General features: G+C 48.6%; 1 protein-coding gene and 2 long non-coding RNA genes across 3 annotated transcripts in view; 1 reads left to right on the forward strand and 2 right to left on the reverse strand.

The window, feature by feature from the left end:
• Nucleotides 1–8,691, reverse strand: part of LOC135308510 (uncharacterized) — a 71,527-nt gene extending 62,836 nt beyond the window's left edge. Inside the window, exons 1-5 of the mRNA XM_064433514.1 lie at nt 8,347–8,691; nt 8,013–8,161; nt 7,608–7,755; nt 7,209–7,399; nt 6,989–7,126 (exon numbers count right to left, since the gene is read on the reverse strand). Coding sequence (XP_064289584.1) covers nt 6,989–7,126; nt 7,209–7,399; nt 7,608–7,755; nt 8,013–8,161; nt 8,347–8,676 — 956 coding nt within the window. The 5' untranslated portion in view covers nt 8,677–8,691. The remainder of the gene's footprint in view (nt 1–6,988; nt 7,127–7,208; nt 7,400–7,607; nt 7,756–8,012; nt 8,162–8,346) is intronic.
• On the reverse strand, nt 3,011–5,735 carry LOC135308506 (uncharacterized). The gene is made up of 2 exons (XR_010368920.1): nt 5,588–5,735; nt 3,011–4,980 (listed from the first exon to the last, which is right to left on the reverse strand). It is a non-coding gene; the product is annotated as an uncharacterized LOC135308506 (long non-coding RNA).
• Nucleotides 8,692–17,843: 9,152 nt separating the features above from the next.
• On the forward strand, nt 17,844–18,707 carry LOC135309408 (uncharacterized). Its single transcript, XR_010369679.1, has 2 exons — nt 17,844–17,942; nt 18,216–18,707. It is a non-coding gene; the product is annotated as an uncharacterized LOC135309408 (long non-coding RNA).
• Nucleotides 18,708–27,568: the final 8,861 nt, after the last annotated feature.

The following is a 27,568-nucleotide window of genomic DNA, read 5'->3' on the forward strand; positions in this document are numbered from 1 at the left end:
TCAATTCCATCCTAACGGAGAAATAAAATTGTTGCAATATGTAGATGATCTATTAATCTCTGGGGAACAGGAAAGCGAAGTCAGAACTGCCAGTATACAACTATTAAATTTTCTAGGGGAAAAGGGGCTGAAGGTATCGCGAGATAAGTTGCAATTTGTAGAATCGGAAGTCACCTATTTAGGACATGTGATTGGAAGGGGGTATAAGAAATTAAGTTCTGAAAGAATTACAGGAATTCTTTCCATCCCAGCTCCAAAAACTAAGAGAGATGTGAGAAAACTCCTGGGATTATTTGGGTACTGTAAATTGTGGATAGATAATTACACACAGAGAGTAAAGTTTTTGTATAATAAATTGGTAGATCAAGAACCAATCAAATGGACAATAGATGATGACCGGCAATTACAAGACCTAAAGAATAAATTATCTTCAGCCCCTGTACTAAGTTTGCCCAATCTGAGTAAGGAATTTGATCTATTTGTAAGTGCAGAAGAAGGAATCGCCTATGGGGTACTTACCCAAGAATGGGGAGGATCATGAAAACCTGTAGCATTTCTGTCCAAATTACTAGATCCTGTAGCCCGGGGGTAGCCAACTTGCCTGCAAGCGATTGCAGCTGCAGCAGTCTTGATTGAAGAGGCCCAGAAATTAACATTACAAGGAAAAATTAAAGTGCATACACCGCATGATCTCAGAACTGTTCTTAGCCAAAGGGCCCAACAGTGGCTCACGGATTCTAGGATTTTAAAATATGAGATCATCCTGATAGATACTAAGAATCTGGACCTTGCTACCTCTAAGTGCCTTAATCCTGCCCAATTTCTTTTGGGAGAACCCGTGAACAACCTAGAGCATGATTGCCTAGAGTTAATACACATGCAAACAAAGGTGAGAGAAGATCTTGGGGATGTACCCTTACCTTATGGGAGAGTCTTGTTCACAGATGGATCCTCTAGAGTAGTCTCTGGGAAAAGAGCTTCTGGGTATGCGATAATAGATGGTAAAAATATGGAAGTTGTAGAAAAGGGGAAGCTGTCTTCGAATTGGTCAGCACAGTGCTGCGAAGTATTTGCATTAAAAAGGGGACTAGATCTGTTAGAAAAAGATAGCGGCACTATATATACTGACTCGCAATATGCATTTGGCATCGTACACACCTTTGGCAAAATCTGGGAAGAGCGTGGATATTTAAATTCTAAAGGGAAAAATCTAGTACATACAGAACTAATAAAGTTAGTATTAAAATCTTTACAAAAGCCAACAGAAATAGCAATAGTGCACATAAAAGGACACCAGAAAGGAGATAATTTTGAGATAAAAGGAAACAAACTTGCTGACCAAAAGGCTAAGGAGGCAGCCTTAGAAATAGGAGAACCAATTAAGATCTTCAAGCTAGAAAGGAAAGCCAGACAACAAGAAGACGAAGTAAGGCCAATCTTTAGTGAGAAGGAACGAAAAGCGATAGAGGAATTGAAATTACACCAAGGGGAACGTGGTGAATGGTTAACTCAAGATGGGAGGAGGTTTCTAAACCAGGCATTAGCACGGAAGATATTAACAGAAATCCACAAATTAACACATTGGGGAACCCAGGGACTATGCGACCACTTCTTGAGAGAAAGCATATGCATTGGAGTGTATGAATTAGCTAGGACAATAACCAAAGGGGGTGTAATCTGTCAAAAAGTTAATCAAAAAGTAATGAGAAGAATAGAACCTGGTGGAAGAGAATTGGCTCTAAGACCATTCCAAAATATACAGATAGATTTCACTGAAATGCCCCTAGCACAGGGATATAAGCATCTATTGGTAATAGTAGATCACCTCACCCATTGGGTGGAAGCTTTCCCCACCAAAAAGGAAACTGCAGAGGTGGTCGCAAAGATAATCCTGGAAGAAATCATTCCCCGGTATGGTTTAGTAAACACGATTGATTCTGATAGAGGGCCTCACTTTGCTGCTCAGGCCTTACAACGAATAATTGAAGCCTTGGGGATGAAATGGAGACTACACACTCCATGGCATCCCCAGAGCTCGGGCAGAGTTGAAAGGATGAATAAAACACTTAAAAATGTGTTGACAAAGTTAATATCTGAGACCAAATTAAATTGGCTAAAGTGCTTGCCCTTAGCCTTATTACGTATTAGAACAAGACCTCGAGCAGACATAGGGGTTTCCCCCTCTGAGATGATGTTTGGGCTTCCCTTCTTATTGTCCCCCTACAGCACTGGAAATTATCTAGATGGAGAAGAAGCTACACGGAAGTATTTAGGAGCAATTGGGAAAACGTTAGAGGCCCTCAGAAAAAAGGGATATATACCTCAAACCTCTCCTCATGATACAAATGTTCATGATATTCATCCTGGGGATTGGGTACTAATTAAATCATGGAACAATACGCCTCTAATGCCTAAGTTTGAAGGTCCCTTTCAGGTGTTGCTGACCACTCACACGGCGGTATTGACTCAAGAAAAGGGTTGGACACATATTACTAGAGTTAAGGGGCCGGTAACACCTCCCAACGAAAGATCCAACTCCCTTGATCCGTCTACCGGACCAGTAGAAGGAACCTCATCTACCAGTTCGCGGGAATGGACTGTAATCCTGAACCCAACAGATCTAAAGATAACTCTTAAGAGAAACCCGAGGACTGACAAAGACTGAAAGTGAAATCAGAGAGTTATGTCTATAAAAGTTCAGAAATTTGTTGTAATGTTGTTAGTGTTCTAAGAGTTAAGAAGTTAAAATTATTCCCTCTGGAAAATTAATGAAAATTAAATTCTCCTACTGAGCTTTCCTAAAAAGGGGCAGTGAAAATTAGTAATTAGAGAGTGAAACAGCTAGTGTAAAAGGACTCTTATCAGACCTCTAAGAAGACCTTAGATCCAAGAGGCAAGACCAGAGGGAGCAAACAGGGGAGAAATGGCCCCTACCGGACTCTTGGGGAAACTGGTACTGGTGCTAGTGATGAGTGCTGCTCTTAGCAGAGACGATGACCCTTGCACCAAATGTTATCATCCTATCTATGATGGGGAAGACCTGAGGTCCTTCTTTAGAGTCCATACCAACATAAACCCGAGCTGTTTTAATCACTCTCAGTTAATTACCTGTCGAGAAGATGGGAAAGTATATTGGACTACCAGGAATACAGCCACTTATAGGCAACGCCTGCTTGGGGAGTGCCCAGTAGGAGAATCCTGGTTTTGTTTTGAACATGAAGGATTGAAAGACTTGGTAAAGGAAAAACAGCTGATAAGGGAGAGAGAGATCCCGGATGCTCCCTTAGAGAGAAATTTATTTATAGATCTGGTGGAGAAGATAAGCAAAGAGTTAAACTTAACTGAATGCTGGGTTTGCGGAAGTACTCAAATGACAGAAATTTGGCCATGGGAGGGAATTAGCCTAAGCCCACTAGAAATTCTAAGATGGAAACAAACAAAATTAGATTATGAATCTTTGACATCCCGTGGAAAAGAAAAATGGAATTTAAAATCACAAGTAGTAGGTGAAGAATGTATACTGAGAATAGGAAAAAGATACAACACCCCTGTAGGAAAAATGGCATGTAAAAGGTATATAATGATAAGGGAACAAGATTCCAAATGGGTCCCAAAGGAACCCAATACATATTGGGCTGTTGGAAAAACTGAGACAGGATGTATATAGCATGAAGGATATAAGCTCCATAAATGTACAGGAAAAAGAATAAATCCCTTCTGGGGGATTAGGGAACTATCAAACTTCTGGGAATTCCCAGGTGAAACTGGGGATGAGTTCTGGCAAGCCCCAGAATATTTGTTCTGGATCTGTGGGAACACCGCTTACACCAGGTTACCTGGAGATTGGATGGGGAGTTGCACCATAGGGGTCATTAAACCAGCCTTTTTCCTATTGCCTAAGAAATCAGGAGCACACTTAGGAGTCCCGGTATATGATGACTTACGGAAGGATAATAGAAAGAAAAGAGATGTAATTGACATGGGAGGTACACAAGTATGGAGAAGTAAAGTATGGACTCCAGAAGAAATTATTCAAACATATGGGCCAGCCACATGGGCTCAGGATGGATCCTGGGGCTACCGTACCCCTATCTATATGTTAAATAGGATAATCAGGCTCCAAGCAGTACTGGAAAAAGTTTCAAATCGAACAGCGCTAGCATTCGAACATATAAGTGACCAATTGTCCCAAACGAGAACAGTAATTTATCAAATTAGGTTGGCAGTAGACTACTTATTGGCAGATGAAGGAGGAATATGTGGAAAATTCAACTCATCTGAGTGCTGCTTGGAGATTGATGATAAAAGTACAGTAATAAAAAATATATCTAAGGAAATCCGCAAACTGGCCTATGTTGGAAATCAGGAATGGACACCTCTAATAAATAGTAACTGGTGGGATGAGTTCTGGTCCTTTAAAGGAACACGGTGGAAAAAGGCTGCGTTTATAACCATCTGTTCAATAACCGGTTTGGTGTTTTTACCTTGTCTGTTCCCTTGTCTAGTCAAAATACTAACTTCCACAGTCCAGGCAAGTATTCGACGTCTTGGAGTAAATACTCAAAAACAGGCAAAAATAATGTTGATGGAAAGCCAGAAGCCAAACCACGAGACGGCAAAAGAGATATATAATAAATATCAAAAACTCAGGAAATTTTATTTCCAAGAGCAAGAAACAGCAAATTGATGCGGGCATCAGCCCGATCAAAGGAATAGAGGGGGGAGTTGTAATGGACAATCCTATAAGTTAAGGCCATTGAAAGTGTTACTGTTAAATGTGAAGTTTCAGTAAGTTAAGTGTGTTAATTATGTTGTTGTTAAGATGTAAAACCTCTAATGTTACTGTTGATTTGAAGTTGTAATAAGCAGAGTTGTTGTTACAAGGTTGAACCTGTTAGTCCCTGCAGTTCACACCCACCCTTGTTACCTCCGTCAAGTGCTGCCTCCACTGCTCTCTAAAATGGCGCCGAGGAAACCTGCCTGGGAAATATGCAAATCAAGAGGAAGTCAAGGGAATCTAACTAAAGACCCTGAAACCAACAAACTAAACCAAAATTTAAGAAACTAAGTGAATGGTTCTGCTGGCAAAAGGTACTCCTATTCAATTAGTGAGGTTTTAGAATTCACTGTAATTTCAACAGAACAGAGTTGAAGTGAGGACCCTAGACTTCGAGCCAGACAGTTGACTTCCTAGGCACGCTCGTGAGGACGGAAGCCCCAGTTCTGCTGTGCAGCAAAACTGCGTCACCTCCTCTTCTGCGTCGCTACTGGGAGCAGTGGCAGTGTGCGCGACCCCTAGGGCCTCCACCCAGAGCTGAACCTTTAATAAAGGCATTAAAAGGAGAAAGATCTCCTGCCCAATTTATATCACTCTGGAGATCTGTCTTCTCCAAGAAGCCAGCCACACAATAGAGTGTATTTATAGAGGCCTGGAGAGCAGCAGAGAGCCAGAGATGGCCCCACAGCCCAGGGCACCGGACTCACATCCCTGTGCCAGGGCCTGGAGGAGGCTGCAGCCCACCAGGCACCGGGCAGGAGGCAGCCGAGCCCCCTCCCAGAGATCCACCAGCATCACACAAAACCTTACCTCTGCCACGTCCCAGTTCTCATCATGACAGTGCAAGAAGAGTGGGAGCAGGCTCCAGCTCACAATTGTCTTCAGGGGCTTTTTACCCTCTTCCACTACCAATTCCATCACCTTGCAGAAGAGGGAAATGGAGAGCAGCTGCAGATGGCTGTTGTCCTGGAGGAAAGAAGGAGAAAAAGGCCTAAGCATCACATATCCAGTACTCCTGAGCAACGGCCTGAATATCCAGAGAGCACAAATTTCTGGTCAGCGGCCAGTGCCCATGGCTGGGGGCACAGAGCCTTACACGGTCAAAGTGTGGCAGGAGTGCCTCAGCTAGCTTTGGGGCCGAAGTGCTGGATATCATGAGATGTTTTTTATGGAGCATCTTCTTCAACAGAGAGAGGGACGTGCTGACCACCTGTCCATCTCCATCACCCAGCAGCTCCAGAAGGCTTCGAGACACGTTGCATATAGGTCTGGCCTGTGTGGAACACAAGGCTGAGCTGGGAGGCCATGGACGGCTGCAGCGCCAACAGCGCCTGGGCACTGCGACCCCACCCTGCTGCTGCAGGGCCCACAAGCCAAAGGCCGGCCCCAAAGCACTGGGGCAGGTGAGGCAGGAGAGCTGGGAGCAGCTGCCTCAGCTGCCTCAGCCCTGCCAGCCCATGGGGCTGCTTTCCCCAGCGCAGCTTCAGCCGCTGCCCCCTTCTCACCATCGAGGGATCCTTGCTGAGCACCACGAGGCCTCTGAGCGCCAGGCGACGCTGCTCCCTGCATTTGCTGTGCAGGCAACTTGACATGATCTTCAGGACAGTGTGAGCACATTTATTCCAGTCCAGGCACTCAAGGACCTGAAAGGCACAGGGCAGTGATGGGGGACCCGGCCAGCAGGAGCCCGGAACCTCACAGGGCTGGGCCCAGGCAGCAGCACAGGGCACGGGCACCGTCCCAGGCAGCTGCGGCTACCAGAGGACAGAGAGCTGGGGAGGCAGCTCCGCGAGGCAGTGCTGGCCACCAGGCTCACCTCCACAAGGAATGCCAGGAAGGGCAGATCCCACCTTGGCTTTTCACAGCTGAGCACAAGGAGAAGGCAGTATGCGACATGGGAAAACATGGAGGTCAAGACATGGCACATATCCCTGGAAGGGAGAAAAGGGCGCCAAGACCCTTAGGTGGGGGGACCAAACCTCTGCCAGGACGGACTCACAGAGGTCTGGTCTTTCCCCAGCATCCCTGGAGGGGATGTGAGCATTGTGGGAGGTGGCCCCTTCTGGGCACCCTCCTCTCCCAGCCTTTTCCAGTCTCTTTGGCCGTCCCTCGGTGACAAGACCCTCTGGCCCCTGACCACAGGGACTGTGTGGGGCAGCCGGGCACAGGGCACAAATGCTGAGGGCAGACTGGATGAGAAGGGGGTCTCACCTGGCCAGCAGACCCACGGCATAGTGCTGGGTGTGAGCAGTCAGCAGCATGTCCCAGCCACATTTGCGCTCCATAGCCATCACCTCATTGTCACACTGCAGTCGGTAGAGCAGAGCCTTCATGGTCTGCACTGCAAACCTGTGTGCAGAGCAAAGCCCAGGTCACACTGGGAGCACTGGCACTGGCCACAAGGGCATGGGAAGGACAGGAGGACTGGGACCTGCTGGGGTTGATGGTAAGGCGATGTTCTTCGCGACATTCTTTCCAGAAGTGCCCAGCTTCTGCTGGTGGCATCCTCTTTGTTGTGATGACAATATGGAAGAGCAGAGCCACAAACAGGCGGGAAGAATGAGGGAGTATGCCCTCGTGGCACTCGGGCACCTGGACAATCACCCAGATCACCAGAGTTGCCTGCAAAAGAAGCAGCCCAAAACGGCGCTCAGTGCCGAGGTCTCCTTGGGTCAGGGCCCAAGGGCAGATGCAGGGGGAGCAGTGGGCCTGGTGGCCCCTGAGCCTGGCCCTAGCCCAGGTTTCAGCCCAGTGACTGAGGCAGGGAGAGGACGGAGAGCTGCTGGAGAGGCAGCCGGGGGCTGAGAAGAGACCAGTTCCAGCAACTCACAGCCAGGGCAAAGACATCTGTGTCATCCCCATCAGAGGTGGATGTGCTGTGCACAGGCCAGTCCTCCATCACACACAGCAGTGTTGGCAGCACTTTCTTCACTGCTGGTCCCACTGATCCTATGGTTTTCCACATGATTGCAGCAGCTCTGTGGGATGAAGGCTCTGTGTCAGGGGTGTCTCTGTCACAGTACCATGCCCTGTGCAGCTGTGGGGGCACAGGTGACAGAGCCCCGGTGCCCTGAGGGGCAGGGAGGGAGCATTGGCAGCAGGCTGGGCAAAGAGAGGGGCCCGAGGGTCCTGGAGCTCTCTGCCTGTCTGGCAGAGCCCATTGGACAGGCTGTGATGGGCCACGGGCCCTAAAGGCTGGTGAGCCCTGAGCTCTCAAGGCATGTGGGCCCCGTACCTGTCACACGTTGGGGCACAGCCCAGGAGGGTCAGCACCACGTCAGGAGGGTGTTCTTCAGCCAGCCTCACAGTGTCAGTTTGCAGCCTGGCATCCACAGTGTCATGGGACAGCAGCCTCTGGTGGATGTTCCTTACAATGGCTGGCACCTGGAGGAGGTATGGGGGAGACTTGGAGTGCTGTCCAGCGGCTGCAATTTCCCCAGCTTCCCCCAAGAAATGCTTCCCTTCCTGACACACTGTGCTGGCCTCAAAGGCTGAGGGGCCCCAGTGACAATGGCTTGAGGGGACACACGCTCCTGGGAGGCCTCCAGGCCTGACCCCGGGCTGCTTACCTGCTGCTGAGAAGGAACAGCACTCTCCTCGAAAAATTCCATAGGGGCAGCATGAATAACTGTGGGAGTGGGCATGGTGCAAGTATTTGTGGTGGCTTCTGTCTCTCTGGATTTGGCATTTGTGATGGCCACAACCTGTGCCAGTGCCTCGTCTCCGTTTTCTCCGTCCTCATAAATTGTTGTGTCCAAGTCTTGTGAGAGCTCAGCTGAATCCAGGCTGACATCAGGCTCTGCCTGGAGCTCGGTCAGCCCCGAGTCAGGCTCGGCGGGGCCCTCAGCTGCACTGCTCCCGGTCTCTCTGCGCTGAATGCGCAGAAACTTCTGGAACATCTGCCGGAGAACAACGGACAGGGATGCTCCATGGTCCCGGGGTAACTTTATTGGATGGTAAACTTCCCCTTCTTCTGCCTCCCGGGACCCCGATCCGGGGGAAAAAGGAGCTTATATTTGGGGGCAGGTCTCAGGGGAGGGTGCAATCTTTAACAAATCAGGAGAATTGGGAGTAAAAAACAAGGCGGGAACCACAATGTATGAACCAATAAAAAATCCCAGGGGAGGAGAACAGTTTCAGTGTACTGATAGAGTTTGGAGAAATAGAAACTAGCAAGCAACAACAAGAAAAGTGACAAAAATTCTGGGAAAAGGCGGGAACGAAATGGGAACAGTATAAAGAAACAATCAACTTACAAATCAAGAAAAAAAAAATACAACATATCCAGATTTTCTATTACAAAAAGAAGGGCATTGAAGTTTAACTAAAATAACAAAGGGTATTAGTGTAATAAATCATAAAATTTTACAGATACAAAATAAAACAAATTTAAAAATTTAAAAATTTTAAAAAACCCTCAATTTTTAATATGTCTAATTTAGCTTATACTTGTCTTGTTTTTTACTGATTATATTTTCTTTCTATAATTTTATTAATTTCCTCAATTAACTGCGAAATAGTATCTTGACTTTGAATAATTAATTTATAAACATTGGCCTTAAAAGATAGATAAAAATTATTCTTAAATTGTCAAGCGAGAACTTAAAAGTAACAAGCTCAAAAAGGATTTAACATTTCATAAAAGAGCTTAACATTACATCATAGGATATTTCATATAAATGGGGTTCCATAGAAGGATGTTTCATAGTCTCCAGGAGTTAAAGGTATAAAACAAACAAATTTATTTCATGTTAATCAAATATAAATTTTCTTTTAATTTTAACTCAAACTTGTGATTTAAAACTCGGAGGTATAGTCTTAAACTGATTAAAAACCAACTGGCTCCTGGTTACTATTCTTTTGACAATTTAACTTTTCTTTTATTAATACAACTACAAATGATTTCATAATACAAAGCAAAGCAAGGAGATGTTCTTCACATCAATTTGGCTGATCTTCCTTGGCTGATTTTCTGGACAATTATTAAAAACTTCAGTTATCTTGTTCTTCTCTTGGAAAACTCAAGTTTGAAGGGTTTTTTTTCTCTTCAAGGAAATTCAGTTCAGTAAATGGTCATGATCGAATGTAGCATAGTCGACTTTGGTGTAGTTACAATATTCTTTCTGTAATATACAACTCAACAACGGGGTTAATTTTCAAAATTACTTCAAATATAACAAAGAGTGATTTTAAAAAACAATACAAAGACATACATTTGAAATAAAAAGGGCAAATTAATCAATAATTAAAATCAAAGCTAATAAAGCATTTGGTATTTTTGGTTTTGGGGTTAAAAAACACATAGTTCTTCAAAATTGAAAACCTGAATAAGAATTAATCTTTTTATACATTTAATTGAATTAATAATCTTTACTTTTGTAAAAACACACTGTTTAAAAATTTCAAAAAGGTATTTTGCATTCTCAAATCAAATCAACAACTCTTCAAATTAACAAATCAAATATTATCATTAAAAATTAGTTGTTACAAAACTTATATTTAATTTAAATTAAAAACCTTAAGTTCACCCTTTAATATCATCACTGTGATTATGGCCTTTTGCAGGCCCCTTTCCAAATATGCAATATCCAGAGTTTAAAGGATAATTCTATAATTTATCTTTTTTAAACTTAATTTGTGCTTTTGCCAATTTATAGTAATATATTATTAAAAGGAACATTGGTTAAGGTTTGACTAGGAAACTGGACAGGGAAACTCCAGCAGCACTTCTTACAGTTAAAAATTAAAACATTTTAATTAATAAAAACATATAAAAATTGTTAAAAAACAACAAAACATGTTCCAAATTGTTCCTTTAGTTCTCTCTTTTTATTTCTTGCAATTGCTAAAATTCACAAATTGGTAGTTTAAAAAATTTCTACAAGGGTTTTTTAAAACATCTAAATTATCTGAAAAGCCTTTTATAAAAATCAAATGCTAATTAAATCTGAATTTTACAGGGAATGTTGCAAAACAATTGCTGACTGCTGCGAGTAATTAAAGGCTAGGTGAGGGAATGGATCCAGGCCTCGCCGCCCTGCGGGGGAGAAAACAAGAGGGCAATTACCAGATTGGGTTTCCAATTCTCCCTCTTCCCCGCAGGGCCCCTCACCCCTCCCAAATTCCCAACGAAATGACAGCATTCGGGGCATTTGGAATTTAGAATCCCTCAGCTCCCCTCCCAAATTGCCATCAAATTCCCATGGATTTCTCAGCCTTGTGTGCTGTTGCTAGTATGAATCCAGAAATGGTATCAACAGAAACATGGACATATTTAAAAGCCCAAAAGCTCAAAATGTGTGTTAAATCTGTTTGCCAGATGTCATTAGGTTTCAACACTTGTGGCTTTGTACCTAACATTTGTGGCAAAGAACGAGTCTGCTGACACTGTGAGCAAGTATTCACGACATCCCGTGCTTGTGGCAAAGTCAGATTGAATTGTTTTCCCAGTGCTCAGGCATTTTGATGGCAGAAATCATGAGAAAGTTTGGCCTGCCCTAACTTTTCTGGAATAGTGACTGTCATGGCGAGGGCATCTGCCTTCACAGTGCCTTCCACTACGGGTCCAGGCAGAGTGGTGTGTGACCCAAAGTGCAGAATGTGGTATTCGTGAGACTGTGAAGTGAACATTTGTACAGAGTGGTTAATAACAGAAGAAGAACTTTGTTAGAGACTTCCTTCAGGAATGAGCGCTCAATTCTCTCAATGATTCCTGTATCATAAAGAGAATCATGAACAATGTTAATAGGTTCCTGTGAAAAAAGGCAAAATGCTTTTACCGCAGCTGCCAGTTTCACTAGCTGGGTAGGCCCAGGTGGAGAGGTTATCAAATGTTCCCACTGTCCCTTATCATTTCTCCACAGGGTCACAGCTTCGTGTGCCTTTCCCGATCCATCAGTGAAAACAGTTTTTGCACCAGGGATTGGAGTTTTCTTTTCAAGTCATCCTTGTTGAAAGGGGAGTCCCTTGAAGGATTGTAGCAGGGCATGACGAGGCATTGTGTGAAAAAATTGTGCATTATAGTCCTCAAGAACAATTTGAAATGACAGTGAATCCCTGAACAGATGCTCTAATTCTGCTGCAGGAATAAGAAGATGTTTTACTGCTGGATCATATCCTGCCAGGCTCTGGCACTGGAGTCGTCCCATCGACAGCATCTGAATAAGCATCTCAAGTTGAATGGTTAGAGTTTTTGAAAAGGTGTGTGGCAGAAAAACCCACTCTATTAAGCAGAGAGGATGTTCCTGCACATCACACTGACCAATAAGAGGGTTGGAAAGATTGCAGAATCACAAGCAGTCACAAAGGAAAATCTGAATTTTGACGTGTGGCAAAGAAGTTACTGATGTTATCACTTACAATCTGTAAAGCCATTTGGAAAGTTTTTGTCAAGTGCCATGGGGAAGGGAGATCTGGGTCTCATTTTACAGCTGAAATAAGGGGGATAATTTCTTCATGGTGATACCCTCTAAAGCTTGGATCCAATTAAGAGTGCCTAACAACTTTCCAAAGGATTCAATGTGTGTATATGGCTTTTTACGGTCACTGGCTGTGGGGTGACCGTTGTCTCCAATAACTGGAAACCCAGGTATTTCCAGGGAGGTTCAGTTTGGATTTTTTCTGTGGCTATGCAGAAGCCTGTGCTGTCAAGCATTACCTTTAAAGCAGCAAGACAGTCACCCAGTAATGGAGAACTGCCGGAAGGATTTAAAATTTTCTCCATGTAGTGATACATCAAAAGAGATGGTTATTTGTGCCGTTCTGGTTGTATCCCTGAATGAATGACAAAGTGACCGATAACAGGATTGTTCTTCATGGGCTGGGGCAGCACAACCCAGCGATATCGTTTCATGGGGGGCTCAAGAGTGACAGAAGGTAAAGAAAAAGGACCATTTAGGTGCATCAGGACACAAAGGAATTGTAAAAAAGCAGACTTTAAAGTCAATTATCAGTAACTCCAGGAGCAGGGCAACATTTGCTGATGGGCTGAGCCCTTCTTAAAGATCCAGTCGGGCTGCCTTAGACACTTGGGACCAGGGATTCCTTCCAACCGGGGCCACTTTGGGTGGGCTGGGGGCAGGTGGCAGTGTGTGCAAGGGCCCTTTGTGACACGCTGCAGCACGGTCACCCTGGCATGGAATGGAAGAGCGTGTCCTTTGTGACACGTGGTGACATAGGAGCTGGCAGTGACAGGAGCAAGGCACAGCACTCGGAGCAGGCGCCGGGACAGGACGGGACAGAGCGGTGCTGTGAGGAGCCCCCGCACAGCGCTCTCGTTCGTGTCCGACCCGGAGCTTTTCTGAGGCGTTGTTCCTACAGGTGACCTTGCGGCAAGACTGCGGGACTTGGTGGCCCGTGGCCTTCCCGAGGTTTCTCTTTTGCAGGTGCCCTTGAGGACTTGTGGACTTGGAGTTTTCCCAAGCCATCTCCAGAAGGTGCCCTTGAGGCCAGATTCCGGAATGGCAGGCAGATTACTTAACCTCTTCAAGGTCTTCAGACCAAAAAAAAAGAAAGGCCCTGAAGCTGGCCCAGCACAACAGCCTGAAGAACCGGAGCAGTTCCAGACACGGCAGGATGGTGAGTGCCAGAGCTGGGCCACAGGGCTGATGGCTGCAGCCAGCTTGGTCCCATCCCATCCCATCCCATCCCATCCCATCCCATCCCATCCCATCCCATCCCATCCCATCCCATCCCATTCCCTGGGGACATGCCCATGGACAGGAGGGAAGCGGGGCGGGGCAGACACCCCGCAGTGGCTGTGCTCCATCCCCCTGGGGCATCCCGGGGCTGTCCCTGCCTGGGAGCGCAGGGCTGGGCTGTGTTCTCCGGCCTCTCCTGCAGCCCCTCAGCTCTGGCTGCGCTCGCTCTTTGCCAGATGCATCCCTGGACGGGACACAAGTGCAGAAACCCGGCCGTGGCCGCTTCCGCAGAACCCTGAAGGTACCTGCAGCCATCCCAGCCAGGGGCTGGGCCTGCTGTCCCTGCTCAGCCGAGCACTACGCTTGGAGCATGCCATGGAGTCTCCCTGTCCGTTGTTCTCCGGCAGATGTTCCGGAAGTTTCTGCGTGTTCAGCGCAGAGAGACCACCACCAGTGCAGCTGAGGGCCCCGCCGAGCCTGACTCGGGGCTGACCGAGCTCCAGGAAGAGCCTGATGTCAGCCTGGATTCAGCTGAGCACTCACAAGACTCTGATGCTGTAAGGAATGAGGACACAGGAAACGGAGACAAGGCAGTGACTGACGACATGGCCATCACAAATGCCAACACCAGAGAGACTGAGGCCAACACAAATACTGACACCAAGCCCACTCCGACTCTGATTCAAAAATTAATACCAGACTATTTCAAGGACCCTTGTGCTTCTTCTCAGGAGCACATAAGCAGGCTGGGATCAGGCCTGGAGGCCTCCCAGGACTTTGTGCCCCATCAAGCCTTGGCCAATTGGCCTCCTCAGCCTTTGAGGCCAGCACAGTGGGGTGGGAAGGGAAGCTGGGGAAGTTGCTCCCTTGGAGAGCGCTCCAAGTCTCCCCCATGCCTCCTCCAGGTGCCAGCCATTGTAAGGAACATCCACCAGAGGCTGCTGTCCCATGACACTGTGGATGTCAGGCTGCAAATTGACATTGTGAGGCTGGCTGAAGAACACCCCGCAGATGTGGTGCTGACCCTCCTGCACTGTGCCCCAACGTGTGACAGGTACGGGGCCCACATGCCTTGAGAGCTCAGGGCTCACCAGCCTTTAGGGCCCGTGGCCCATCACAGCCTGTCCAATGGGCTCTGCCAGACAGGCAGAGAGCTCCAGGTCCCTCGGGCCCCTCTCTTTGCCCAGCCTGCTGCCAATGCTCCCTCCCTGCCCCTCAGGGCACCGGGGCTCTGTCACCTGTGCCCCCACAGCTGCACAGGGCATGGTACTGTGACAGAGACACCCCTGACACACAGCCCTGATCCCACAGAGCTGCTGAGATGATGTGGAAAACCATAGGATCAGTGGGACCAGCAGTGGAGAAAGTGCTGCCAACACTGCTGTGTGTGATGGAGGATTGGCCTGTGCACAGCGCATCCACCTCCGATGGGGATGACACAGATGTTTCTGCCCTGGCTGTGAGTTGCTGGAACTGGTCTCTTCTCAGCCCCTGGCTGCCTCTCCAGCAGCTCTCCATCCTCTCCCTGCCTCAGTCACTGGGCTGAAACCTGGGCTAGGGCCAGGCTCAGGGGCCACCAGGCCCACTGCTCCCCCTGCATCTGCCCCTGGGCCCTGACCCAAGGACACCTCGGCACTGAGCGCCGTTTTGGGCTGCTTCTTTTGCAGGCAACTCTGGTGATCTGGGTGATTGTCCAGGTGCCTGAGTGCCACAAGGCCTGGATCCTTTATTCCTCCCGCCTGTTTGTGGCTTTGCTCTTCCATATTGTCATCACCACACAGCAGATGCCACCAGTGGAAGCTGGGCACTTCTGGAAAGCATGTCGCGAAGAACATCGCCTTACCATCAACCCCAGCAGGTCGCAGTCCTCCTGTCCTTCCCATGCCCTTGTGGCCAGTGCCAGTGCTCCCAGTGTGACCTGGGCTTTGCTCTGCACACAGGTTTGCAGTGCAGACCATGAAGGCTCTGCTCTACCGACTGCAGTGTGACAATGTGGTGATGGCTATGGAGCGCAAGCGTGGCTGGGACACGCTGCTGTGTGTTCACACCCAGCACTATGCCGTGGGTCTGCTGGCCAGGTGAGACCCCCTTCTCCTCAACACTGCCCCCAGCATTTGTGCCCTGTGCCCGGGTGCCCCCACACAGTCCCTGTGGTCATGGGCCAGAGGGCCTTGACACCGAGGGACGGCCAAGGAGACTGGAAAAGGCTGGGAGAGGAGGGTGCCCCGAAGGGGCCACCTCCCACAGCGCTCACATCCTCTCCAGGGATGCTGGGGAAAGACCAGACCTCTGTGAGTCCGTCCTGGCAGAGGTTTGGTCCCCCCACCTAAGGGTCTTGGTGCCTTTTTCTCCCTTCCAGAGAGATGTGCCGTAACTTGGTCCCTTTGTGTTCTCGCATCGCACTCCACTTGCTCCGGCGTCTCAGTAAGCAGGACCCATACTGGAATCTGCCCTTCCTGGCGTTCCTTGTGGAGGTGAGCCTGCTGGCCAGCACTGCCTCGCGGAGCTGCCTCCCAGCTCTCTGTCCTCTGGTAGCCGCAGCTGCCTGGGACGGTGCCCGTGCCCTGTGCTGCTGCCTGGGCCCAGCCCTGTGCGGTTCCGGGCTGCTGCTGGCGGGTGCCCAGTCACTGCCTGTGCCTTTCAGGTCCTCGAGTGCCTGGACTTGAGGGAATGTGGTGACAGTGTGCTGAAGGTCTTGTCGAGGTTCCTGCACAGCAAGTGCAGGGTGCAGCGTCGCCTGGCACTCAAAGGCCTCGTGGTGCTCAGCAAGGATCCCTCAATGGTGAGAAGGGGCAGCGGCTGAAGCTGCACTGGGGAAAGCATCCCCATGAGCTGGCAGGGCTGAGGCAGCTGAGGCAGCTGCTCCCAGCTCTCCTGCCTCACCTGCCCCAGTGATTTGCGGCAGGCCTTTGGCCTGTGGGCCCTGCAGCAGCAGGGTGGGGTTGCAGTGCCAGGGCGCTGTTGGCGCTGCAGCCGTCCATGGCCTCCCAGCTCAGCCTTGTGTTCCACACAGGCCAGAAGAATGGGCAGTCTGTCTCCAAGGCTTCTGGAGCTGCTGGATGATGCAGATGGAGAGGTGGTCAGCATGAGCCTCCGTGTTTTCACGAATGTTCTCCAGCACAAAGATATCCTGGTATCCAGCACCACTGCCCCACAGCTGGCTGAGGCACTCCTGCTGCTCTTTGACCATGTAAATTTCTGCATCCTGAGCCACAGGCATCGGGTGCTTCCCAGGAACTTTATGCCCTGTGGATTGTCAGGCCTTTGCCCAGGTGGGCCTGGAGTAGTTGATGTAGGTCTTTTCCTTTCCTCTAGGAGAACAGCCATATCCAATTGCTCTCCATTCAACTCTTCCGTAAAGTGATGGAACTGGTAGTGGATGAGGGAAAAAAGCCCCTGAAGACAATTGTGAACAAGAGCCTCTACACACTTTTAATTTACTGTCATGATGAGAACTGGGACGTGGCGGAGGTGAGGGTTTGTGTGATGCTGGTGGATCTCTGGGAGGGGGCTCGGCTGCCTCCTGCCCAGTGCCTGGTGGGCTGCAGCCTCCTCCAGGCCCTGGCACAGGGATGTGAGTCCGGTGCCCTGGGCTGTGGGGCCATTTCTGGCTCTCTGCTGTTCTCCAGGCCTCTCGGGAAACACTGCTTCGAGTGGCCGAGTTCCTGAAGAGAAGGGATCTCGAACAGTTCCTGAAGAAGCAGCCGCCCTTGAAAGTCAATCAGGGCCCGGTAAGGAGCGCCTGGAAGCCCCAGGCTCAGCCTGGAGAAGGCCCCTGAGCACGGTGCTCAGTGTGCGGGGCTGGCAGCTGTGCCCCTGCCCGCTGCTGCACCCAGAGGCCGCGCGGGCTCTTCTCCAGGCTGCTGTGGGCCGAGCCGGGTACCCACGGAGCCCCGGCGTGGCGGGGCTGCGGGGCGGCCCCGCGGCTCCCCGGGCAGCAGCCGGCCCTCTGCCCCCTGCGGAGCCCGGCGCCAGCAGCTGCTGGCCGCGCCTCAGGGCTGTGCGGGCAGGGGAGGCCGGGGCTGGGCGCAGGGAGCGCCCGCCACAGGGGCTGAGCCCGCGCCAAGCCTTCCCTGCTGTCGCTCTCTGCAGCTGGCAGAGGACACGAGCCGAGCGGCCGAGCACCAGCGCCGGGTCCTGCGCTGCCTGCAGAGCCTACAGGAGTCCCTGCGAGAGGCGGCCTTCAGGATCATGGGTGAGCCACGAGGCCGGGCTCCCTCCCCGGCCCGCCGCAGCTCCGCCCCAGCCCCGCCCGCTGCCCCAGCAGCGCCATCCGGGCCCGGCGCCATGGAGCCCCGCCTGGCCCGGGCGCTGCTGCCGCCCTCTGGCAGCCGTGCCCTTGGGCGGCAGCGTGCGGCAAGGGCCCGGGCTGAGCCCTGCCGGGCCAGCAGGGCGTGTGGTCGCAGCGCTGGCAGCGCCGCTGGCAGGGAGCTGTGCCGCTGCCGCCGTCACAGGCTCTGCCTTCACAGGGATGCCCGGGCGGCGCCTGAGGAGGCAGCAGGAAGAGCTCCAGCTCATCTGGAATGGTGAGTGTGGGCAGCGGGCTGGCAGCGGCGACTGGCGGGGAGAGCTGCAAGCCCTGCCCGGCCTTTGAGGGCTCTGCTCCCTGTGTGGACCAGAGGTGGTGTGGGCTGAGCACAGAGGGGTTTCAGGCACACATGGGGGAGTCATGGCAAGTACCTCCTAGCTGATTGCAATGTCTCCTACTCCCTTCTGGTTGGGATGGCCCTGTTCAGAAGGTCTTTGAGGATTCCCACAGATCCGGGCTGTTGCCATGGCTCTGTTCCTCTCCCTTTCAGCCCTCCAAGCCCGGAGGCAAGGTGCCAGCCCATCATCCTCTAGCCTGGAAAACCAAGCCCGATTTCCCCAACCAGATGGAGAAGTAGGGACATCATCTGGATCCAGTGAACCAGTGTCCCAAGAACAGCACCAGGAGACACTGAAGAGGACATCACCTCTCAGCACAGCTGGAGCTCCAGGCACAGCCGACGCTGGGCAAAGTTCTCCTGGCTTCAGCCCTCTCCCTGCCTGTAGCTAGCTCCCTCCCTCCCTGCCTCCTTCCCTCCAGCCTTCAGACATTGCCCATCCCCATTTTTCTCTCCGCTATTCCTTCCTTTTGTCAGCTCTGCCCCACCAGCCCTCTAGCTATCCATGTCCTTTTCTTCCCTTCACTCTCCCTCCCTGTTGATGGCTCTGTCCCTCCAGCCCTCAGACACTGCCCATCCCCACTTTCTCCCTCCCAGCTCATCCCTTTGCTTCGCCTGCCATTAATAAACAGTTTGGCTTCTTCACTTTGCCTGCATCCCTGTGGAGCTGAAGCGCCGCAAATCCGGGGCCCTGGGACACACAGGCCCCTGCTGCCGTTCTCTGCCACGCCCTGCTTTGTGCACAGGAACGAGGGCAGGTCAGGCTGGCACGGTCCCTGTGCTGAAGCTGCAGTTCCACAACACTGTGCAGTTAGAGATCCTGCTGAGCACCCTGGAGTGCCTGGATTTTGGAAGAGCCATCCTGAGGATGCTCTGAACCCAGCTGAGAGGGATTCCATGGCAAGCATCCATGGAGAGCACAGGGGTGGGAATGCTGGAAGTTTTCAAGAATAGCATCCTGAAAACACGGCAGTGCTCCATCCGTGCACAGCAGGATCAGGAAGAGGGCAGAACCAGAGACCATCCAGGCTTAACAGGCAGCTTCGGCTGTGCCCAAGAGCAAATGAAGCAGCGGCACGGTGCCCGAGACTCGGACACGCGACCGTGCTGGTGCCCGGACGGCTGCCAGGCAGTGCCAGGACCCCGGCTGTGGTTCTGGTCCCCACAAGTGAGGAATGGCAGCCCCAGGCTCAGCCCCAGGCAGAAAGCCAACCAGGTGAGAGCAGAGGGAGGGCACCCTCCCAGTCTCTCTTGGCCATGGCCGCAAAACAGCCCCTGCTGCTTCTTCCTCCGCCTGTGTTTGGGGTGTGCTGGTGGCAGAGCCAGCCAGCTTGTGCTCTGCGTTCCAAAGCCCCTTGGGAGCGGGCATGAGAAGTGCTTTGTGCACAGCAGAGAGTACTGGAAGGTGCTGGCAAGAGCGTCCTGCGGGAACAGGGCTCTGCTCCCTGGCCAGGAACAGCCTGGTTTTGGTGCCGAGAGCACAGGCAGGAGTTGAGGCAGGGGAAGAGGCAGCGGGCAGCTTGTGTTTGTAGAGGGGCTGGGGCTGCACATCTGAACCTGGGAACACACTTGGGGCAGTGCCAGCTAGAGCTGGAGTGCCTGTCCTGAAGGGACCTCAAGTCATTCAGCCTTGCCAGCGTTGCTTAAGGGTGTGTTGGTGTTCCCAAGGAAAGCTGCACATGTGGGGAAACGCCTTTGGAGGAAAGGGGCTTGCTTCTCAAGGAAAGTGCTTCCCACGGAGAGCCCAGTGAGATAGGTGCAAGTGTTCCCCTTTGGCTCTCTGTACCCCTTTCAGTCCTTGAGGCCCATTGCACTTGGCAGAGGGGCAGAGCAAGGGAGAAGGCAGTGAAGAGCAGGTTTGGCATCTGCCTGGTCCTGCAGACACCAACCCAAGCAGCTGCAGCAGGATGTGTTACCCCCTTTGCACAGAGGCGTGAGCAGGAGCATCTCTGTCCAGCCATGAGCCCCAAAGCTCTCTGTGAGAGCTGTGAATTAAAAGGCCTTTACACACACACTTGTCACATCTTCCCCATCTGCTGTGTTTCAACTCTTGGCAATAGGCATTTGCCTCCTGCTTGGTGGCAGCTGCTGTGGCCCAGGGCCAGCACAGAGCTGGGCTGGGTGGGCCAGGCAGCGTGGAGTATCTGGGCTGATCTTGGTGTGTCCCTGGCCTCAGAAAAGGCTTGCAAGGTTTGCCTCCCAAGGTTTCCTGCTCATTGGGCCTCCCTGTGCATCTTGCAGAGAACACGGTAGGCATTTCTGGCAGCTGGGCATCAGCAGGCCTTAAAATGGGGGCGTGTTGTGGAGCAAGCCCAGCTGAGATCCCCTGAGAGGAGCCCAGTGCTCCTTGCTCCTCTCTGCTGACACGTCAGCCTTTGTCTGGGTTCGGGATGGCCCTGGCTGTGTGAGGGCTGCTACGTGGACACGAGACAGCCGGTCCTGTCCCGCTGGGTGCCAGCAGTGCCTCGCAGCAGTCCTGCATCCACGTCAGGATGCTGGCCAAGAGAGGCCCTGGAAGCTGAGGCACATGATTTGAAGCTTTTGCAAATATACACAGGGGATGGCCAATGGTGTTCCCTCAGGATACAGCAGTCCTGAGGGGTCTCCCTAATTCAAAGAAACCCTCAGATAAATGCATTGTCTGCTAAAAGCCCTTTTATTGTGCTGGCAGGAGGGCAGGGGTCTGCACCCTACCATAATGTTTATTGGCCACGTATAAATTTCAGTGGGTTGATGCAGAAATTTGATAAAAAATACCATCCATCATTAACCTCTTGAGGTTATTCCATAGGCAGGGGGTTAGAAATACATTCTGTCAGATTCCTGTACTTGAAGCTGATGTGCAGACGCTGGCCAGAGCGCTCTCCATGCCCTAAAGCAGCACTTCTTCCTCATGCCTTCCCTGCACAGGGCTCATTCCCTAGGTGCCTTTGGTTCTTCAGGCAGAATGTGTCTAAAGCTTTTTTCAAGTCCCTCTCCTGTCAAGTTAGGCCCACCAGGTTTTTCTCATGCTAACTGGTGCTAATTACTTACCTGTGTCTGTGCTAAGTACTTGTTTGCTTATGTGAATTGCTTGTGCTTATGTCAAACAAAGGCCTTCTTTCATTCTCCTCTTCTCTTTATCCTGAGGCAAATTCTTTTGCAAGATCCTCTGGACAGTCCACAGTACATATGTGCTGTTATGCTGCTGTTTTAATTTTCTACCACATCCATAGGTTCAGGATGGTTAAGAGGAGGATTAATTTTTTAAAAATTAGAACTGGTTTTCTGAGGAAGCTAAAAATCTGAGGAGCTGTTGGTGATTCCAGATTTGTCCATCACAAGAAGACACCTGACTCATGATTTTCTCTTTCTTTCTCTATTTTGGTGATGATTTCAGGAATTTCTTTGATAGCACATCTGAGTGTCCATAAGGCTCTGTGAGATGCATTTTTGACTTCTGCCACTGGCCATTCTATATTAGGCTGGTACAGCATTTGCTTTACAACATCAATGTCCCTTCCAGTTTGGAATTTGGGCGCTTCGTGATACACATCGTACGCATTCTGCATAATGTCAAGAGAAGTTCTTGTGTGGTGCAGCTGAAGTCACATCCACTTTTGGTTGTGAAATTATAAATAGACAAGTTAGTACCATGAGTCGGTTCATTTAAAGAATCTGTTGTAATAGTTGTGCAAGCAGATCTCACCCAGGCACATCCCCTTCCCACATAACATACCTGTGACTGTGCATGGCTTACTGGGCTCATTTCACAAATACAAAGGCTGCCCTCAGTGTGCAGACACCGATCCTCTCTGTCAAGCCCTGCATTTTTGCACACAAAATTCAGTGCATCCCTTGGCACACATGCTTTGATACTAAGAGTTTGCCAGTTTCTAGTTTTCTTGTTGGAAGTGGTCCAGACATTATGCTGAATGGGTGTGACAGTTACGTGAGTTCTTATAACTCCAAGGGCCAAAATTGGAATTACACAGTATTTTGTTTCACTCTTAATGGTTAATACCAAAGCCTGCAGGGTTCTGTTCATTCTTTGTGAAACTGACCAATTGCCACCAAGTGTGGAAGTCTTTTTTCAAATTGCTTGGTGGTTTCATTTTTAGGCATGATTTAGTTAATTCTCATGGCCATTTCCCCACCTCTCCTTTTTTCAAGTTCTCCTGAGATTGCAAACGGTAGCCACAGCTGAGCGTGTCTACCTTGAAATGATAAAGAAATATTACCCTGTAGTTTTCCCATAAAGCCAACAACTACTGGAAACAATCCTGCTGTGTATTGTTGGCAAGGGTGGTTAATAGGTTAGCTGCCAGGCTTTGGGTTTGGGCAAGTGTTAGCAGGGCTGATCTGAGAGGAGTTTGTGTCTGTCCAATATAAGAACTCACAGTGCACCATTTATGGGCTAAGACTTCTTGATCAATAGAATTTCATATTCCCAGTTCAGACCCAAACCAACCCCTTAAGCCTTTTTTAGACCTATGATTTGGTGTCTGGGAATGTATCCATGACTCCCAGCCTTTTAGGCTTTGCTGTATGAGTGGGTAGTATTGCTGTTTAATTTTGGAAATATTTGCCTGTATCTTTTTCAGCTTTTTCAGAGAGTACTGTGGATTTAGAAGCAACAGTTGTTCATTTGTTTGTCCTACCACAGAGTGAAAGACTATATTATTTCACATATGGCTCCCATGCTATGCAGTTGTTTGCTAATGTAGAGTTGTTTGTTTTGATTTTAATTTTCAATGCCTGTTGTGTGACCCATGTTCACTCCTTGTCGAGTACCCAAGGCATGGTAACTGGTTTCTTCAGACACATTGCCTGCCTGATATACCCTAAGAGGATGATTGTGCTCCCAGCTTCCCCTCCAACTTGTTTGGTTACTATTTCTGATGGCCTGAAATATGCCAAGAATGAAATTCAATTCTCAAAAGCAGATCCTCTATGAGACCTGTTCCATGTACTAAGCCTATGAGCAGGACGATTTATTATTCTAGTGGCACAAGAGCTGCCTGCTGGAAACAATATGTGTTGGATTCTGTTAGAAATATAGGTAGTAATTCGTGGAGATAAACAGCGTATAAATATATATGTGAACAGAGTAAACCGAGGAGAGAAAGAGAGGCGGGAGAAATCCCTTCATTTCCTTCAGGTTGAGAAATCCAACAGGATGACGAAATCAGGAGACCTCGAAACCGTGGCAGATGGACATCAGGGCATTTGCATCCAAGGAGAGGAGCAGTCATCAGCACCAACGCCGAATCTGAATTCCAGATTCCGGGAACCAGGGAAATGGACCATTCTACCCCCGGAGGAGGCTTTGTCCAGAGAAAGAAACCAACTTGAATATGAGGAACTCAGAAGGAAACAAAGATTTCTGCCACGGGCCAAATAAACTGTATAAGAACTGCTACCTTGAAGCAGTTGATGTGGACGGGGAGGTCAGGCACCAGCGGGTCCTTTCCTCACGTTCACCCGTATCACCGACCGGGGGTGATGCGCTGTCCGTTTTGGTGGTAGCTGTCAAGACTGTTTTTACGGTCGCAAAATAAATTTTATTTTTCATATTTGTATTAAAATTGGCTAATTTGGATTTTTTATTTTTAACAGGTTGCATTCCTGGTGGGCTCAATTCCTGTATCTCTGTGTGATGATGGTCCTCCCACCCCACCTGTGCGCCACAGAAAAAGGGAATTATCTTGTACTAGGTTATAGTCTCCCCTTTTAATTTGTATAGCGCAAAAATCCCTGATAGGAATCACATGAAAATGGATTCACACGCTGCTTGTTAGAAAGGTCAGGGATGCACATGGTCACTGTAATAATCTCATCTAAAATAGGTTAAACAGGTTTGTGAGTCTCAAATTTACAAGCCATAGAGATCCTGCTTTCAGGTGGGACAAGAAAGACAGGCATGGAGTCAGGTTTTCCTCAATCTTCAACTGCTCGGTCATTAATCCTTAAAATGGCGTATACTGTTTTAACTTTTTAATGCCTTTTAGCCATTTAGGTCCTGAATATTTTTGAGTGTTCCATCTGCCAGGATCTTGCAGGCCAAGGAGATCATGATGGTAGTGACAGTTACCTACTGTGGCTTGGATTCCATCAGAAATATCAGGAAGATATTGATGGTGTAAAACACATCTTGGTTTCTCCTGTTCTTTCTGAGGTCCAGTTGGGGACTCCACTTGCCTTTTGCAGAAGTCTTTTAATTCTGGAATAGTGTAGCCAAGAGGTTAACGCTTCAAGCTTTAATAGCTGTATAAGTGATTAAAAGTACTAATTAGAGTCCTTTCCATTTTGGGATAAGAGGCTTTCCCTCAGGGGATTTGACGTATACCTGGTCCCAAGGCTGGATTTGTGGAGTGGAGCATCCTCTTGCTCACGTGCTCAAAATGTGTTGATTTATTTTCTGCAGCTGTTGTTTCAGTTGGACAACATGGTTCTGCAGTTACCCCTCCCCAACTTGTACAGTGTCTTCCCCTTGATAGTTATGCTTATATGGTATTCTGTGCAGTGTTTCAAAGGAATTCAGATTTTCTTTTGTTCTTTGTCTCATTGAATCTGTTATAAAGCTAAAGTTAGGGCTTGGGGCCACGGTATGTTGGCCTCTTGTCTACTTTTGACTATCTGTTGTTTTAGCAGGTAATTCATCTTTTCCACCTGGCTGCTGGCCTGGGGCCAATACAGCCTGTGTAGGTGCCCGTTGATTTGGAGATTATTGCAAAGTGGCTGAGCACTATTTGCTAGGAAACATGGCCTTCGATCAGAGGAGATGTCTAAAGGCACTCTTAACCAGGGCATTAGGTTGTTTAACCAAATGTTGACAACTTCTTTAGCTTTATTTGTTTGGGTCGGGAATGCTTCAGGTGACGCTGAGAAGGAATCAGTGAAAGGTAAAAGGTATTTATCGCCCCCTTTTCTTGGCAATTGAGAAAAGTCAACTTGCCAATACTGTCCAGGATATTGTCCCTTGTCTACTGTGCCAAGCTCAACTCTAGTCCTAGTTTGTGGATTGGTTCTAAGGCATTATTTCACACCCTTGGGTTACCAGCTTTACACTAGTGTACAGGTTGCATCTTTCTGTTGTCCCTCTCAAATAATTATGTAAGGCATCCCCTTCCCAGTGTATACAATTATGTTCGTCTGTAATTAATTTTCACAATGCTCTTTCAGGCATAACTGTCTATCCCTGAGGAGTTGCAAAAACATGATGTTTTTGTTCTGCTCACAAATTCTTTGCTAATTCTAGATCTTTCTGATTATATGACATACATCACTGTCATATTGTCCCTTACCTTTGGGAATTAGTGAATGTCAGCCATGCTAACTCTCAGCATGGCTTTTTTTCTGCTGTTATTTTTGGAACCTGTTACCCCTTTTGAGGTCTGTTTCTCGTTTCTGATGTCCTTTGCAGTGCATCATTACAACCTCTTGAGGTACTAGTACTGCCTCCAGCAATTTTAAGATTTCTTCTGAATGCTTAATCTGCTTGCCTTGAGCTGTCAATAGTCCTTTTCTTTCCAAACTGCTTCATGGCATGTATTCCTCTGAAGGCATACTTGGAATCTGTTCATGTATTGATCCTTTTTCCTCAGGCTGGTCAGAGGCTACGGGTTCAAGTGATTATCTCTGCCTTCTGAGCTGACTTGTCTAGGGCTTCTATTCCATAGTGCTAATTGTATATCCCGATTTTCACTGATCTGCTCTTACAAAGCCACTCCCATCCGTGTACTGAGATTCTGCTCCTGGAATTGGGGTTTCTTTAAGATCTGGGCAGCTGGAATAAAGTGGACTTCATGGTTTTGATACAGTCATGCTACAAAGGTTCCCTGCCTGTCTGGTGAGTGGCCAGGAATGCTGCTGGATCAACTAGAGAAACGATTAGTTTGGTAATACCACATTGTTCCACCAAACCTGCCTGATGTTTCAGCAGTCTGGAGGTTGACAGCCAATGCCCACCCTTTTGCTCATGAGTTGCTGGTACTGAATGTGAGAGAAACACAATTATTTGTTGACCTAGACTGAATGCCCAGGCTTCTTGGACATTTGAAACAAGAGCAGCAATTGCTCCCAGTCAGGCTGTCCCCTACTTACTTCATCCAGTTGTTTTGAAAAGTAGGCTACTGCTCTCTTCTATGGGCCAATTGTTCGAGCCACTGCATCTAATGCCATCCCTTTCCCCTCACAAGAGAAAAGCTGCAACGGTTCCAAGACATCTGGCAAGCCCTGAGCAGGTGCTCTTTTCAATTCCTCCTTCCGCTTTGAAAGGCTTTCTCACTTGTGGATGTCCATTTCAGGTCTCTGGGATTGCCTTCTAACAGCTGTTACAGTGGCTTAACCAGCAGTCCACAGTTAACACCGTAGTTAATAGAGCATCCAGTCATTCCTAGAAAGGTTCTCAGTTCTCCGCCATTAGTAGGTAGTGTGGTTCGGTGCATGGTCCCTCTGCATTCCTGTCTAAGTTCCTGCTGTGCTTGGGATATTTTGTATCCTAGGTAAATGACTTCTTGTTTGATTATTTGAGCTTGAGTTCTGGATTCCTTGTGTCCGCTTAGTCCCAGGTCATTTCATAAGCTTCCTCTCCATTCCAGTCTTTTTTGTTTCTGTGGCTATAAGTAGATAATCTACTTATTGTAGCACAATTCCATTTGTGGATCAGCTTACCCAACTTTCAAGATCCTCAGTAAACTGTTTTCCAAATATGGTTGGACTATTCTTGAATCCTTGTGGTCCTACAGTCCAGGTAAATTGACTTCTCCTTCCAGTCTCTGGGTTTCCCCATTCAAATGCAAACAGGTTTAGGCTGCCAGGGTCCAAGGGTATACAGAAGAAAGCATCCTTGAGATCTGAAATGGTAAACCATCCAGATTCATCTTTTTGTTTGCTTAGCAAAGCATATGGATTTGCAATCACTGGGTGGAGATCTCCAGCTATTTTGTTAATAGCCTGTAGCTATTGAACCAGAGTGTAGTTCAAGCCACCAGGCTTTTGTATGGGTAAGATGGGGGTATTCTATTCCGAGTCACATTCCAGTAACAACCCAAAGTTTAGAAAATTGTCTATGATAGGCTTAACACTTTTTATGTTTTCCACCTGAAGGTGATATTGTTTAATTCTTATTGGTGGTGTTCCAGGTTTAAGTTCAATGATTACAGGTTGTGCTGCTTTGGCCTTACCAGGGGTCCCATCTACTCAGACATTAAGACAAACCTGACTAAGAATAACTTCTGTGTCTCTTCTCTTTTGGACAATTCTGTAATGATAGCTAGACTAAGAACATGATTATTTGTTCATCATTGACTTTGATCTGAACTCCTCCAGGGGTAAACTACATTTCAGCCTGTCATTTTTCCAACAAATCCCTTCCTAGGAGGCATTTTGGGGGGCGTAGGCATATATAGGAACTGATGCATTCCTACTGCTTTTCCCAGTTTATGAGGTTGTGGTTTTAAAAAGGATACCTTCTGCTGTTGACTTTTGTATCCTACAACCTTCACAACTTTACCAGGATCAAT

This window comes from Passer domesticus, chromosome 10 (genome assembly GCF_036417665.1).
Source record: "Passer domesticus isolate bPasDom1 chromosome 10, bPasDom1.hap1, whole genome shotgun sequence".
Taxonomy (NCBI): domain Eukaryota; kingdom Metazoa; phylum Chordata; class Aves; order Passeriformes; family Passeridae; genus Passer; species Passer domesticus.